Source organism: Orbicella franksi, chromosome 10, assembly GCF_964199315.1.
Source record: "Orbicella franksi chromosome 10, jaOrbFran1.1, whole genome shotgun sequence".
NCBI lineage: Eukaryota > Metazoa > Cnidaria > Anthozoa > Scleractinia > Merulinidae > Orbicella > Orbicella franksi.
The window spans coordinates 1,509,626-1,523,630 of NC_138154.1; the positions used below are offsets into that span (position 1 = coordinate 1,509,626).

The 14,005-nt window shown below is 40.5% G+C and overlaps 1 protein-coding gene across 1 annotated transcript; it reads right to left on the reverse strand.

The window, feature by feature from the left end:
• Positions 1 to 5,780: 5,780 nt before the first annotated feature.
• LOC145499698 (uncharacterized) lies at positions 5,781 to 13,581 on the reverse strand. Its single transcript, XM_081479223.1, has 2 exons — positions 12,769 to 13,581; positions 5,781 to 10,936 (listed from the first exon to the last, which is right to left on the reverse strand). The coding sequence occupies exon 2, from the start codon at positions 10,772 to 10,774 to the stop codon at positions 9,947 to 9,949; it is 828 nt and encodes a 275-aa protein (XP_081335349.1). The 5' UTR covers positions 10,775 to 10,936; positions 12,769 to 13,581; the 3' UTR covers positions 5,781 to 9,946.
• Between the last annotated feature and the right edge of the window lie 424 nt (positions 13,582 to 14,005).

Consider the following 14,005-nt stretch of genomic DNA (forward strand, 5'->3'; position numbering starts at 1 on the left):
GGTATCCAGCAACAAAAGGCATTCTGCTGTACACTGCTGTACCACCGTAAGGGCTTATGTTGAGAGTTCCAGAAAGACAAGAGCAAGATTCGCCAGACCCGATACAGCCAGGCAGCTCAAGTCGTGCAAAAAGTCGCCAGTTACAATGCCAATGCCTTGTACTTGTGGGCATTAAGTCAACTCATGCCCATTGGATTGTTCACCACCTGGAACCCTGGTAGAGACAGCTTGCAACCGAGCAAGTCCTGGCGAGCGGGGGATGAGTGGCTGGCCTGGGTGGGGTGCAGCCTCACCAACTTTCACACACGACTTGACGAGGGGCAGAAGCGAATCGAATACAAGCAATTATCTGTGGATGGCTACGATGCTGACACCAAGACCGTTTACGAGTTTCATGGCTGTTACTGACATGGTCATTGATGTTGGCTGACCGCTAAAAAGTTCACCAGCGCCGGAGCAGATCCAGACTCGCCCCAGTCCATGGAGTTCTTGAAGCTCATGTGGCAGAGTGAAGAGAACAGAGGAGAAGAGGAAATTCCTGGAGAGTCTCCCAGACCTGACGGTGGTGTTTGTCAGAGAATGTCAGTGGTATGATCAAAAAAGGGGCAACTGCGAAGAAGAAATGGAGACCTTTCTAAACGAGCATTTTCCCGGTCACAGCAAGAAGCAGAGGCAGACTTGGCTCTTGCATCACATGAAAGAGGGCACCTTCGGAGCCGTAGAAGTGGACATTGAAACTCCTCCAAACCTCAAAGAGAAGTTTAGTAAATTGACGCCCATTTTCAAGAATGTGGAGATAAGGTGATCACAGGTGGGCGAGCACATGCAGGCCTTCACCGAGCAGCACGACATCATGAACAGGCCCAGACGTGCTCTGATTGGCTCCTATCAGGCCCAAAAGATCTTGCTGGGCACACCCTCACTGAAATTCTGTCTGCAGGAAGGGTTGGTGGTGACTCGCGTGCATCGAGTGGTCCAGTGGCAATCCCATCTCTGGCTTGAACCCTTTGCCGCCTTTGTTTCCACTTCTCGTCGCGCCGCCGATGCAGTCCCAAACCAGAAGATCCTGGGAGAGATGGCCAAGCTGGTGGGCAATGCAGGTTTTGGGCGCTTCATCATGGACGTGGGCTGTCACCAGGAAGTCAAGTATGATAAAGATGAGAGTAAAGTTGCCCGTGCCATCAACAGTTTTTTTCACGATTTGGAAGAATTGAGTAACAAGGTGTTTTTGAGCTAAAGATGTACAAGAAGAGGATCAATTGTGACTTGCCCATCCAGATTGGTTTCTTCGTGTTCACCTACGCCAAACTCCGCATGCTGGAATTCTATTACCATGGCAACAACGCCTACCTGGATAGGTGAGACTTTCAGTATCTGGAAATGGATAACGATTCCGCTTACATGTCTCTGGCTGGCGACTCGTTTGAAGAGCTGATCAAGCCCGAAAAGAAGGAAGAGTTTACAGCTAGCAAGGACCAGTGGTTTCCCTGCCATGACACGCCAGAGAACGCCGCTTACAATAAGCGCAAACCTGGCCTCTTCAAAGTGGAATGGAAAGGAGATGGTTTTGTGGGCCTCAGTAGTAAGACCTGCTGCTGTTAGGGTAGGGAGAGCAACAAAGCCATGTGAACAACCCCCAGAAAGAGGTTTACCTGAATGTATTGCAGACACAGAAGTCAATCCGGCGAGAGCAGAGGCTTTTGGGTGGTGGGCAACAAAGTCTTGACCTATGCCCAGCATTGCACTGGCTTTAGTTATTTTTACCCCAAAAAGAAAAATACTCCCAGATGGTGTATCCACCGTTCCATTAGCCATTTGAACAGTAGATTACAGCCGGACAAAAGTTACAGCCCATGTTATGGTGTGCGTAACGGTTTCATCGATTACAAGAGAGTTTCCTTTACGTGTCTCTATTGAATTAATTTTTTCATTATCTCTCAGGACTTGTAAAACACTTTGACCTGTTGCTATTGAATTAATTTTGTTCAGTTATCTTTTGAGAATTTTGTACTTTTCCTTTTAAGTGTTCTTATTAAAATTTTGTACTCAATGATCTTTCGTGAATTATTGTCTTTAACAACCCACAGACCCCTTCCAACAGGAAGAAAACTACCAGCCATAATAGGGACTTTAAGATACCTGGACAGTTGGTTTAGAGGACAGCTGACTGGAAGTAATTTAACATGTGAAGACTGTATTGCGCATGTCTGCACAACACATGTTGCCGTCCTGCTGTTGTCGAGGACTTCAGAATTGGAGTGTTGCCGTCCACAAGTGAACGTAAGTACATTTGGTGCCATACATTTACATTTGGTGCCATACATTTGGTGCCATACATTTGGTGCCATACATGTTGGTGCCATACATGTTATCTGTGCCTGTATAGTGGCAGCATTCTTCACGACAGGTAGGAGGAAAGTGCTTTTCAATTTGCCCGTAACTTGCTTTAAAGCCCTTCTTGTGTTATCATCACCAACATTGCATACAGCCATTAAGACCTCATTTTCGACTTTGTGAAAACCAATGACCTCAAACCCATGCAAAAGATACACACGCAGAGCAGGTAAATTGGAGAATCCTCCTGCTAAAACAAGCCAGATGAAGGTACTAGCTCTGTGGGTATCAGGCTCTGCTCTATTTCTAACCTCTTCTATTGCACAGGAAAGAAGAATGTCCCCTAGACACAAGGAAGTCTTATCAACTCTTCTAACACAATAGCTGACCTCCCATATCATTTTCTGGCTTGTAGTCGTCATTCTGGCTTTGTAACTCTGTTTCTTTGAGCAAAATCAAGCCAGACAGATCACTGGACTCCTTCTCGAAGGCGACAATCATGATCTTGTGGTCACTTTTGCCTTACAAAACTACAAAATTACAAAACTGATGAATGGCATTCTTGTAGCTGTTGAGGATAAGCTGTTTGTTCTGGTTTCATCTGGGTTGAGGATAGTTTTTAGTCTTTCTACTGAACACTTTGTTAGTACAGAAGCACCATCATCGAAAGACTGCAAAAATATATAATTGGATAAGCACATGTTGTAACTGAAGTTGTAACTGTAAGAAAGTTTCTCTATGTGAACTGAATGACAGTGTAGATGCGTACAGCTCCAGCACTGAAATCAACCTTGGCACCCGTCTGATACCATTTTCTTTTAATATTCTTTTTCTCTTTATTTTTATAATTATCTTTATTCTACTTGCAAACTGACACTACTGGGATTTTGTGAGTTAAAAAATGTAAACGTAAATGACTGCTCTCCGTATTTTTGTGTAAAAAGTGTCCTCAGTCTTACAGACTCTGCTAAATATAGATTGCGACAAAGCCAAATGCGCTAATAAATTATTGGAATGGAGAAAGATGAATGAGGTCTTAGACGAACTCACTAGTTGCATAAATCGCGTGTGCTAATTATTGCATTAAAAGTAGATATGGACGCATTTTTAATTATTCACCATAAACAAGCTATATTAGAAATTCCTGCTGAAAGTTGTAGCCTAACAGACTTGCCGGAAAGTGGCGTGCTGAACCAGAAGCTCTTAAATTAAAATAATGTAAACACATAAAGGTGTCCTCTACCACTGAAAGAGAATATTATTACCTGGAGTTACCTTGACCAAAAATGGGCTGTGAGCGAAACTGTTCACAAAATCATTTGCCATTTTAGTCAGCTCAAAATCAATTCAAGTCAGCTCTTTAACAAGTCAGCTCAACAAGTTTCCGTTATCTTAACAATTTGAATATCACCAGCGTTGATAAGATGTGATTATCCAAATATGGGTGGCATCTTTCATATCACGCGATCAAAAACACATGAGCTCAATTCGTGCAATATGGCAGAATGTTGAAGACGATGGGTGAAAAGTTTTTCGCTCTTTGCCAGTGTGAAGTGTGGCACAGAAGCTGGTTAGTATTTCAGTCTCCTTAAGATGCAAAACAAATGTCCGCTTTTTTCTATCAGAGTGAAATGACTTGAGTCCCAGAGAAGTGGGTTGATAAGCCAGGGGTGGCTTTGTGGAATCTCGCAATGAGGAAGGCATTTAATAGCCTATTTATTACTATGTTAGTTGCATTTTTTAATTCACATCTGACTTTTTACATGGTCGTGCTATCGTTACATCAATACAAATTGAACGTAAAACAAGCAAAGTTGTTAGGTGTACGCTTGGAGTTTCTATACGTGTTTCTTACTAATGACAGATTTAAAGATTAGGTGTAACACTTCAGTGGAAATTATTGAGAAGCATTTTTTTAGAATGAATCAAAAGCGGGATTTGTGTCCTCATTAGTTATGCATAGGGCATATCCAAGAGGGTCTCCAAGGAGTCCTAAAGGATCTCGATTTCTATGTGTTGTGTTGTAATAAAATTGTCAAATTATAGACTAAATCTTTGTTTTAATTTTGTAAACAGCGATTTTTAATCAGTGATATTGAAATTTTGTGGTGAAAAATCATAAATTTTTGTGGCTACTGTTGCTAGGCAACACTAGCCACTCTGTTATCATGTGCGTAAGTAAGTAGCGTGTCCAATTTTCGGACTGTGGACAGAACTGTTCAGTTTTCGGTAACTGGAAATTGAACGGAAGTCAGTCGGATGTTCATAGTTCCAATATAGTGGAACGTACAACATCCATTTTCTCTCAGTTTTTCATGAATGCTATAATCGAACGTGTGCTGGTTTCATTTTGGACTTGTAGAATTCCGAATGACCAGTGAAGCTAAATTCTGCTTTCTTCAATGATCAAGTTTTTATTGATTACTCGTGCACAACGTATCAAAAATGTTCTGGTTGTGAGCACAAGTTTTCAGGTAAGAGTACTTTGTATTTAAGCTTATGTGTTTATCATATTTTGAGCCAGTAATCAGAAACAGCATTCAAGCAATGTGCACAGTGTTTCTTCGTAAAAAGATTTTAGGCCTCTGAAGGCATGGATAGACTTTTCTTCAGGAAAACTTTCCTGGAATCGCTGATATATGTAAGACGGCCATGATAGCCAATTGACTTGTCCAGCATGTGCAGTTACCCAATAAACTAACTTGCTCCTGTCTAGATTAGGTAACAAACTCTTTTAAATTGGATGTCATTTCTAAATCCTTGAAGAAGAGCTTCATCTGTATTTTGTGTAGTACATTTTGATCTCAACACACTAACTGACGTCCTGTGGTAACACACCACTTCTATAGTTACTATATTTACCTCTCTACTGTGTAAAAGAACTTCTGTATACAGCCAAATCACCTGTTGCATATTGAGTACAAATGTCTCTCCAAAAGAAACTTGAGATCTATTCTCAGAAACTTTTCTGTTTTCACCAGGTGATTGAGGTAAAAAACCAGGCATTCTTTAAATTGGCCCTGAGGGTTATCACACCAGATAGCTAGCGGATCAAATCTGCCATGTTTTGTTCCAATTTTGTCAAGTAGATTGTTCAACAGAGATATTACCTCATTCAGTCCTGCTTTAAAAACAGTTCTTTAAAAATATTGAGGTACATTGGGCAATTTAAACATGATCAAGGACTATAATTCCTGGCTTAGGAGGCAGGATATAGCCAGGAGTGAGGATCTACATAAGGAGAAATTTGAAGTCTAGTTTAGGGTGGCTAAATTTTGGTTATTGAGAAGTCATGGGAGTGAACTTCAAACTCATATCATCCTGAGAGAGTATATATACGGTTTAATATTGACCTTAATGAGAAGCCAAGAACGGTTATGTTTTACAAAAAAAGCAAATGCCATAATTGAATTTTGAAGTACTCCTACCTGCAAGAAATAAACAGAGACCTGTAGCTAATCAAGTTAAAAAATACTGTTTAAAGTTAGCATGAAAATATATATCTGAATATTCACAAGCATGTTATTCTTCATCAGCTTGTGAAGAAGACTCTGTTGATCAAGAGGGTTAATAACTTTAATTACACTTTTTCTGGTGGGGATGTTCATTTTATCTACAAACCCGAACAAATACACAATTCCTGTTTTACCAACAAGCCATGTATTTGTACCATGTAGTACCAGTAGAACTGAAGTTACTGGGGAAGGGTCTGGCTATGGGAATACAACCCCCACTCTATCATTGTAATCCCATAGTAACTTTGCTGACTCTGTTATGTCGTGGAGGGAGACAAGAAAAACCCTTGGATTTCTTGATTTTTTGGGGGAGTGATAAAGAGCCTTACATCTGCATTTTTCCTCAAATGATTTAATGTTCCACCCCAAGGTAATCTGCCTTTGATATTTTCTCTATATGGATCAATCCTAAATATGAATACAAAAGACTGTTACACGGTGTTTTGTACTACTCTTTTTGTCCATGAGGAACATAAAAATATTTCATAGTTTGAGGCAGGTGTCCACAACTTAGCACTGAAGCACGTGGACATACGTCTATCCGTACATAACAAGCCTCCAAACATATATGCATATAATTCAGAGAGCCCGTTTTAGTGTGTAGAATTGCTGTATAAATTTATTTTATGAGACTTGTAGCTCTATTGAGGAACCCTTAACACGAAGGGGAAGGAAAAAAGCAAATGACAGGTTAAAACGTACTATGATACTACGTACTTTGATACATTTCCTCTATATGGATCAATGTCTTGTAAAAGATTTATCTAATGTTTTCTTTCCTTAAATGAGGACTTTGACAGCCTTTTATGTGCACAGTCAAGGGCTACAAAAATCCATTTCATTGTTCTGTACAACTGCTTCTATTGAGTAGAGTTGGACAACACTAAGAACAGTTAAACAGGAGAGCCTGATTCAGTAAGTAAAAAAGGAACAACAACTCCTTATTAGCTTGCATCTCAAGTTTACATTTGTACTTCACTGTGTGTCATGTAATTGCTCTATGTAAATTTAGAAATTGCCGTTATATCTTAAGCTTTTTCGCCAAGAGGTGAAGGCACATTTTTCCCCCTTTCTTACTGGGTCACTCAGCACCTTGTGAAGCTTGACAAATAAACAAACTTCAGCATTCCCAACAGGTTACATTTCCAGAGATAACAGGAGATAGATATAATTTGCATAGCTGCTTACCTCAATTGGTGGCGCAGGTTTGGTGTTGAGGGACATGTAATGTTGAATTCTTTCGGCCATTATATGCCCCCCCAAATTCAACAGCTGGCTCTCTCCTTGGCCACTGCAGGGCTATCCCTGTATACCCTTGAATGTTCCCAACTTGGGTCGTTGATGCCATTGGCCATGGCCTCTGCTTGCCATAAACAAGAACTGCTTTGTTAAATTGTTGATAAACATGAGGTAAAAAAGATACAATGTTAAATTGCTGATAATGGGTTTGCTTAATTTACATACAATTTTTCTTGATCACTTTCATTCTAAACAACTTAAGAAATTGATTTTGAACCGAGCCTATGATTATTATACGGGGCGGACATATATGTTAAGTTGTTGAACTACTTGTACAAAGTATGAAGCAGGTAATCTGTAATGATCAGCTACAACGTTCGTAAATTTGGGAGGCGTCTTTGAAGTGCTCCCATAGGTGCTTGTGAGCCGCCTTTCAGAGTTTCATTTGTAGGTGCTGAGATTTACCTGTCGTAGGAGACAACTGGTGCTGGCTGATCAGTCAATCATAAATGCAAATCAGTCAAGAAACATTGCTAAATCAGCTACTAAACAATGAATTTTCATTAGTGTTACTAGTGAGGTCTAGTAATCATGCAAGGAATGCGCAAAGTTGCACAGATGCCATTGGTCTATTAAAGGGTGTTTTTTTAGCCCAGAAAACAATAATTACTACTTACAAAACTAAACAACAGATCAAATTGCTAGAAAGCCGCCCGACGAAAATGAATTAAGAAGGAATCACACTTGAAGGTTTACCTGTGATTGCACAATTTATTTGAACTTTGAAATTTATTTTCTCAAGTTCCCACAGGAAATTGCTTTTGGTGTCATTTCAGGGAACTATTTTTGTCTCAAGCTTTAAGAAAATGTTAAATTGACTATAAAATACCTAAAATTATTCTGGTACCAGATTTTTGTCCAGTAAAAACTAATATTCCTCTATCTCCTAGTGGATTTCATCTTAATGCTTTGAGGATAGTTGAAGGTTTTTATGTGGGTGACAGGGGTGGGTTGGGAGATGGGGGTGCAACCTGGGCCACAGTCGTCAAAGTGGACCAAGCAATCAAAATGTACTTATTGATTGTTTGAGGCATTTATTTAGGATAGTGGCAACTTTATGGATGTATGAAATGCTGGAAAAATTTACCTGCCAGCTTTCTTTTTTCCTGTTTGGTTGTGCTGTATGAAGTAACATTTGTGACCCTCCATGGAAAAACAGGGAAAAAGGTGAACGCACGGGCACGCTAAAATGACACGCTAAACAATGGACAGTGTGTCAAATGACACACCGTCTTCCGAGCAGTGTGTCAGAAGGCACGCCTCATTAAAATTTTTCCTTTGTTACTATCGCTCTGTAGAAACAAAAGTCGCATGTCTCAGCAAACAATGAAGTGTGTCTAGCTCCGTACCGTGTGAAATGGCACGCCAGTGAGTCAAATAGCATGCATTTTTCAACTGTGCAAAATGACATGCTAACCGCGTTGAAGAACTAACGTTCAACTCACCGTTCTTTCGTCTCAACAATCAGTAACAAGTTTAGCTTGGCTGACACCTGAGTTATGCTGCGGCGGCCGTAAAAGCAAACGATGGAAACAAGCAACTTCTCGCAGATTTTCAGCGATCCCAGTGCTTTTCAACAAGTATCATACTTAAAGTTGACGATAGAAAATCTTTATTCGTGATCATGGGTCCTACGTTTGCGAAATCAGCTCTCTCTTTCAGCAGTGCTCTCAATTTATTGAAAATAAACATTAGTGATTTCAGATGACATGTGAAGAATTCAAATAAGTGAGTAAACATGCAGTATTTACTCGGCAGAAACTGAAGCAAAATTTTGTGCCAGCAACGTTGTAGACTGTTGTCGATATGATTAACGTTTTGTTCGCCATGTTGACAACATAGCCTTCGGTCCCAGTATTTGCGCAGCCAAACAAGAGCTGGGTGGGGATCTGGGGGAAAAAGTTCAAGCTATTCGACGATAATGTGTCCGGCAGCCAGACAAGGTTTGAAATAGACTCAATGACCGGCAGTGAGAAATTTTTCTAAGTAAAACAACGTAAAAAGAACACTGTGACAGGCGACCCCAGGAAGAATTGAACACGGGACGCCCGCATGGCAAGCGATACTTATGACAACACTAGCCTGCGAAAACAGCCGTCCTCCTTCACTTCCAGCCCAAGTGGCGTTTCGCAAGAAGGACGCCACTCGGGCCGGGAGCAAAGAAGGACGGCTGTTTTCGCAGGCCATGACAACACTGGGTAACAGCTTTCGAAAATTTTATATACAGCGTTAACCTTAGCATTATTGAAAGCTAGGCGTAAACAGGCTAACCGGAGAGCTATTCAGGCTAACCGAAGTGCTGTTCAGGATAACCGGAGTACTTTTTAGGCCTAAACTACAAAAAAGCGGCTCATTTGTTCGTTAATACTGGTACGGTCCGGTTGCTGGGCTCACAAAAATTCACATTACGGTGGAAATTCTGAAGTTTTCAGCCATATAAACAAGAGTTTGATGTTATTGACTGAAATTGAACAAAAAACTAATTTTGACTGCCGGACACGGATAATCGTTACGGGATTAAGAATTCATAGGCGCACTGTCACACACACGATTCTCTATCCCGTTCCGATTTTATGACCCTCAACTTTTCGAAATCCTCATGCTTTTATTGTTCTCCCTTCCTCTCAATCGAGCAGCAACAACATGCTTACATTTTCAAAATCACTTTATTGCTTAGTTGTGGACTGGAACTTACAATATTCTTACTTCCTCTCGTTCTAAAAAAAAAATCCTTAATGCTTATTAATTAACTAACAAAGGTTTACAAAAATGAAAGAATGAAAATACAATTCTAGTTACTAATTGAAATCTATTTGCTTTTGTAGTCTTCGAAGAAATGTTGTCCGTTTTCCCCTGCACCAAGTGTTTATCTTAACCTTAATGTTTTCCCAGTCCTCTGTGAAGGTTTCCGACTCGTGCTTTTGCCGTAGAACTGATTGCAGGAAACGAAGTTTTAAGCTGTCCAGCTTTTTGTATCCGTTAGTCCCGGACGTGTTTCCATTCGCAAGCTCCTCTTCTGAAAACAGCACATTAACAGCAGCCATGGCAGAGGGAACCATCTGGGAACTCATTAAGACGATGGCCTCGACCTTGCGCTTCTGGTCGTCAGTTGGCCCACGGTCAATGCTGTTGAATACAACTTGCGCATTGGTGTCTATGGCGGATAACGGGAATCGCAGCTGAGGATGAGGGCTTGCTGATGACAGCGGCATTGACACGAAGCGATTTTGGCCTGAAGCAGGAACGGCGCTATCAGTCACTGGCGGGGCAGGAACAAGTAGATGCTGATTCACGGCAGGAGAGAGTTTGCATGAAGCAGGAACGGCATTATCAGTTACTGGCGGGGGAGGAACAAGTAGACGCTGATTCATGGTAGGTGGGAGTTTGTCTGAAGCAGGAACGGCAGGATTCACGGACACATTAGGAACAGGAAGAGACTGATCCACGGCCGCAACAGGCTCTTGGTCAACGATACCGCTGATCAGAGAGTCACAAAATATATCTGAGTCGCTAAAATATATTGGAGGGGTGCTGGGGGTGGGCCTCGATGCCCGTTTAGCCTTAAATTCCGTTAATTCTGCCACGATGTTGGTCAGGCTTGCCACTTGTTTTTTCAGGTCTTCCATGATGTCGGGGAAGTCCGTCTGTACTGCTGCATCAGCTGTTTGGCGTGTTTCTGACTGGATAGCGACCTTTCTTGTCTGGACGACAGCTTTTTCAACCCGCAGTTGTTTCAGCCGGGCTTGCTTTTCTGCCTGCTCAGCCACCAGGGCATTCAGCAACTGAACCTGAAATTTAACAGTTTCAAACAATTGCTTTTAAACGTTCGGTCTTTAAGGAATGTTTGTTTATCAGCACGCGTAACAGAGAATATTTGTGTTTCAATAGCCCGCATGAGGCTGTCTCTTTCCTTAAGCGGAAGAAAACCATTGAAGTTTGAGACCGGTCAACACTGCGTAAAAGGTAAGCCCTTTTTGATCAAGGCTAAGTACTCACCAGAGACTTAAGGATCAGAAGCAGAAATTCAGCTAGAAACTCCAAGTCACGGGAAGCAAATGTTTTTGCGATGATTGTATCATAGTAATGTTAATAAAAAGTGCCCTTTTTTTGTCACTGACTTGTATATTTTGGCAAGACGTTTCGGCTAACTCTCAAGCCTTTATCAGTTGAAAAAACTCTCGATGTTACGCGCGATCATTGTGTCACTAGTGAGTACTTACTAGGCTCATATATTGAGTAAATAATAACTGGATAAAGAAAAGTTCTGGATGCTCTTAAGTGTATCTTGACAAAAGTTCACTTGTAAGTCAATGCAGTTCTCGTTTGACCTTTAAACTGCCATTAATATAGTTTTCCTCTTCTCTTTCACAGACCATATATGATTTAATACCTGTTCGATAATTTATTAGTCTCTCCCTATTAAGGAGAATTTGTCATTAAAAGGACCAGTCAAAACCAGTGAAATCTCCGCATTGACAATAATTACCACTTGCTAAATTTATCTTTGGCCCTTTGTTTGTTTTAAGTAAACAAAGCCCCAATACATGTACCTTAAGTTAGGCCTGGCCTGAGCTTCCGAGTGAAGTATTCAAAGAAATATGTGACCGTACACGGGAAAACATATTTTAACACCAATCTGTTTAATGGGCGAAACCATTTGAAGATACCAAAACAAAACATTTCGCTTATTCATTCGTCAAGTTGTTTCTAACACACGCGCACATTGGCCCAATTAGCATATCTGGGACTCCAGGACATCCATACACCCAACTGATTTGCATTCTGTAGTTTGTTTCTATCTTGTCATAAACATTACATTGATTGCAAACCCAGTATCAAATTCAGAGCAAACTGATAATAGTTTCTGTTATATATCGGATCAATATAATTATAAACCGAAATATTCTGAACGCCAGAAGCATAAAAATAGTTCACCAAAACACGCCTTTATTGATCACGAATGAAATTTGAGTAACTTGCTTAAGTCGTTGCTTAGCATGTGACCAAAATCTGTCCACCACGAAAGTTTTTATTCGGCGGTGAAGTCTGAAATCTACCGAATGATTTGTTCTTTAAAGGCCGCTAACTGTCTGTCAATTATCTGTTAACGGATAAGCGTTAAGGTATTTTACTTGTAGATTAAACTCTGCAGTAGGTAGCGAAGTCGTCTCTCTTGAGACGCTAGAGACACGTGCGGACTGAGAAAGGAGAGAAGCGTAAGGAGATTGAGACGACGGGGAACGAGTCAGGGTAACTAATTACCCAGGAAACAAATTTTCGATATACCATAGAATTCCAAAAGTAACGGTCCCCCCGAAAATAACGGCTCCCCGAAGGTAACGTTAATTTTTTACTTTCCTATTGAACCCAGAAAGTAACGGCACACCCGAAAGTAGCGGCCCACCCAAAAGTAGCAAGTGCATTACCTTACAAACGTTTTTTAACTATCCGAACGTAACGGCTGCCCAAAAGTGGCGGCTCCCGCTTTTGCCTGCTAAATCCGAAAGTAACTGGGGCCGTTACTATTGGAATTCTACGGTATCATTAAACTGCAGCTGTAAGTCCATTATTTTTCCTCTTTAACTACGTCGGACATTGTCGAGAAAACTGAGAGAATTACCTCGTCATCAGATGTCTTAGTTCTTTTCGCTGGATTTGAATTCTTAGGGTCTTGTTGGCATCGCTTCTCGCCAGAGGGAGGATTGGAGAAAAGATTGGCATTCTTTGGATCGTCAACAAACTTCTTTTCCTCCAGGTTCAGCTTATCTTCGTTATCTGAGAAAAGAAAATTGAAGTTGTTAAGTTAACACAATCAAATGAGATGAAAACTATAAAACTGGTTGAAAACATAGTGATCTACAGCCTAGCATGTCCCCATAAAATTTCAAAAACTAAGTTAGTGCCCCGCAATTATTTTCGCTAGAGATCGAATGCAACTTTAATTACTCTATACAACATCGAACACCACACTAAACAAAATATAAATAAAAAATTTCAACTCACCATCTGATGCAATAACTATTGCGTCCAGCTCTGTAATGCTAAATTTTATCATAACCTCAGCGTTTTTCTGTGGCGCTGAATTGGTGAAAGGCTGTCCGGAGTCTTTCATTCTGAGTTTCTTTGTATCAACAATACATGTACTTTGGTCAATACTAAAATAAACAAGGCTTCGTTTGGGAACTTTGGTAAGGTTAAGGAGAGACATTTCTGCGACTGATTAACACAAAGACCACTGGGTTTAAAAGTGAAACGGAGAAGGTTAATGCGATTTATTTATACACCTGAACCAGGATGTTAGCCAATTAGAGGGAAGTTCTTTACTACAGTGAACCTTTTCTTCTCACACGTACTAGACAATAGTCCTACAAAGGTGTGATAAAATGTGATAATTTTTGTTATTGTGTTAGCGCAAGCAGTCTCTAACTGACAACGGTATTTTTGGTTTTGTTTCTTGTGGGTTTGTTTCAGAGATTGTCGGCATGAACAATACACGTTACATGTGTGGTTTAATTACGAGTGGTTTAAAAAGGTATTCATCAGGGCCGGGTTGTTCAAAGCCCGATTAAACAATCCCAAGGTTCGTGAAAATTTTGATTTCAATTCTATAACTTTTTGTGAGGTTTTCTGTTTATATTCATTTGTTTATTCTTCAGTTTTAAGTTTCAATAATCTCAAACTACACAAAACATAAGCAGTGAAAAACATTTTGAAATAAGGAAAATCAACTCTTCGCTTAATTCTTAATCCTGGGTTAGCGTTAACCGGCTTCTGAACAACTCGGCCCAGAGCTTTCATTTTAGTCAGCAAAACCATAACTTCTCATTGCCTTAACGCGAAAACACAATCAAACAAAC